Source organism: Penaeus chinensis, chromosome 31, assembly GCF_019202785.1.
Source record: "Penaeus chinensis breed Huanghai No. 1 chromosome 31, ASM1920278v2, whole genome shotgun sequence".
Classification (NCBI taxonomy): domain Eukaryota; kingdom Metazoa; phylum Arthropoda; class Malacostraca; order Decapoda; family Penaeidae; genus Penaeus; species Penaeus chinensis.
The window spans coordinates 20,886,655-20,889,154 of NC_061849.1; the positions used below are offsets into that span (position 1 = coordinate 20,886,655).

The following is a 2,500-nucleotide window of genomic DNA, read 5'->3' on the forward strand; positions in this document are numbered from 1 at the left end:
TATATATATACGTATTCATATATACATACACATACACATATATACACAAATATACATATACATATCAACATACATATAATATATATACATATATATAATATATATATACATATATATAATACATATATATATATATATAATATACGTATACATACCTTCACTCACATGTAAACTATCATCCTAAACGAGTTATACATACTCCACACATACACACACAAACACACGAAATGACCAAAAACCAACTAAAGCGAGAAGCGAACTCCCCAAAATCAAGCTCTGGACAGACCTGGAATGTGAGCTCCTGAACGTGTCTTTCACTCTGCTTCAAAATGTGGTGAGCTTTGACACTGAGGAGAGCTTCATCGTCGACAGCTTCCTCCAGAGTAGTAACGCGAGACTCCAGCTCCTCCACACCTCTCTTGAGGGATTCTAATGAAGTCATGCTGGAGGGAGAGAGAGAAAAAAAATGAAGGAAAAGGTTTAAGTTACGGACTGTGTTGATATATATATATTTTTTTTTAATCGTATGGAACGTGTAAAATCTTGAAAAGAAAGTCTTTGAGTGTTTTAATAACAATAACGATAATAATAATAACAATAATAATAATGTAACAAGAGTAGTATCAATGATGATAATAATGATAATAATAATGACAATAATCATTATTATCGTAATAATAATAATGATAATACAAATAATGATAATGACAATAGTAATAATAATATTAATTGTAATAACAACCAATACGTGATAATGATAATGACGATAACAACAGCAACAGCAACATAAATAACGATAATAATAATATCAATGATAATCATAATGACAATAATGAAAACTATGATGATGATGATACTATTACTACTACTCCTACTACTACTAATAATAATGATAACAATAATGATAGCGATGATAGTAATAATGACAGATTAATTGGTGATGTAACATAATAATGATATTTTTATAGCATTAAATTACAAATTGCTAATTATCTTTATAATATTCGTAATGATGATAATACAGTGATGATGGTCATGAATTTATAAATATTGACATAATTCGTTATTATCATAATTGTCAATATTACTATTGCCATTACAAATTCAATTCTTGCTATTATCATTATAAATTTGTTTCTTGCTATTAGCATTACAATTATAATTACTATACTATATAATATCAATATTTTCTCAATCATAACTATTACTTCCACCTTCATTAATATTCGCACCATCCTTATTATTGCTTGACGGGTTGAATAATAGATAAAATGACTAAGTAAAGGACAAAGTAAACTCTTATTATTCATCACGGATCATTCCCTCCCTGCAGAACGATAAACAGTTACTACTTCATGAGATAACCCCTTACTAAACAAGTAAACTAAACAAGGACACGAAGCAACGAGGAAATACGCGAAACTTTAAGGGTCTTTACGCCTCCATGCTTCCTCGGACATTTCAGTATAATCCTGTGTTTTCTTTATCTTCCCTTCCTTGTTTTGTTTACAAGGTACACCCTCGTGCACTTTCCAAAATCTTGTGACTCCGGCTAAGTTGTTATGGTTTTATTTCGGCTTTCATTCATCGTTCTTACTGAATGGGGAATGTGACAATATGCACGATCAGTTCTCATGTTACGTAAATTTCAAAGGAAGGGATAAACATGATTAGAATAATTTGATAAATAAACAGTAGTGAAATGAAAGATTCTTGTTTGCAATACTTGTAATTTGCTGTTTACCTTCTCATGATAATGGTGAACTCGTGAATTTTCTTTGCAAAAAGTGATAATTCAATTATATTAGTACCATGCATGTATTTACGGTCTAAAGGCTATTTTGCCATACATGTATTTCTTCATAAAAATATAGACACGGATCTACTGATAGCTAGCAAAAGGATCTTATATTCATGCATGCACGCACGTACGTAGTCGAACAAATGCACACACAAGGGCGCGCACGTGGGGTGGTTGAGAGGGCAGGCACACACGTCACTGGCGATTTCGCCTTGGACGTCAGATTATTTCCTGACTAAAGCTCCAGTCCTGAAGAAACCACACGCTTATCTTATTACGTGATGTGGCGTCAGGTACATAATAACATTCACTCTCTAACACATGAACTCACACAAGAAAAAGTATATACACATAAATACACTCACACAAATACAGATAGACATATATATATATATATATATATATATATATATATATCATATATATATCATAACTTATTTTTATCACATATATATTATATATATATATATATATATATATATATATATATATATATATATATAGAGAGAGAGAGAGAGAGAGAGAGAGATAGATGGGATAGGCACGTGCTAACACATTCAAATCACAGCATAAACAATACTGCAAAATACACAGATACTTTAGTTCACTACATCCCGATACATTCATTCTTTAGTCAAGTTTCATCAACCTAACAAATAAACCCTAGTCCTAGTCATTAAATAAGTTTAAATGAGAGAT

The 2,500-nt window shown here is 30.7% G+C and overlaps 1 protein-coding gene across 4 annotated transcripts in view; it reads right to left on the minus strand.

Annotated features, from left to right (window-relative positions):
- The window catches only part of LOC125041778 (myosin heavy chain, muscle-like), a 16,885-nt gene that overhangs the window by 9,787 nt on the left and 4,598 nt on the right, over positions 1–2,500 (minus strand). For all 4 annotated transcript variants that reach the window (XM_047637063.1, XM_047637059.1, XM_047637060.1 and 1 more), the window contains exon 2: positions 287–443. In XM_047637063.1, coding sequence (XP_047493019.1) covers positions 287–442 — 156 coding nt within the window. In that variant the 5' untranslated portion in view covers position 443. The remainder of the gene's footprint in view (positions 1–286; positions 444–2,500) is intronic.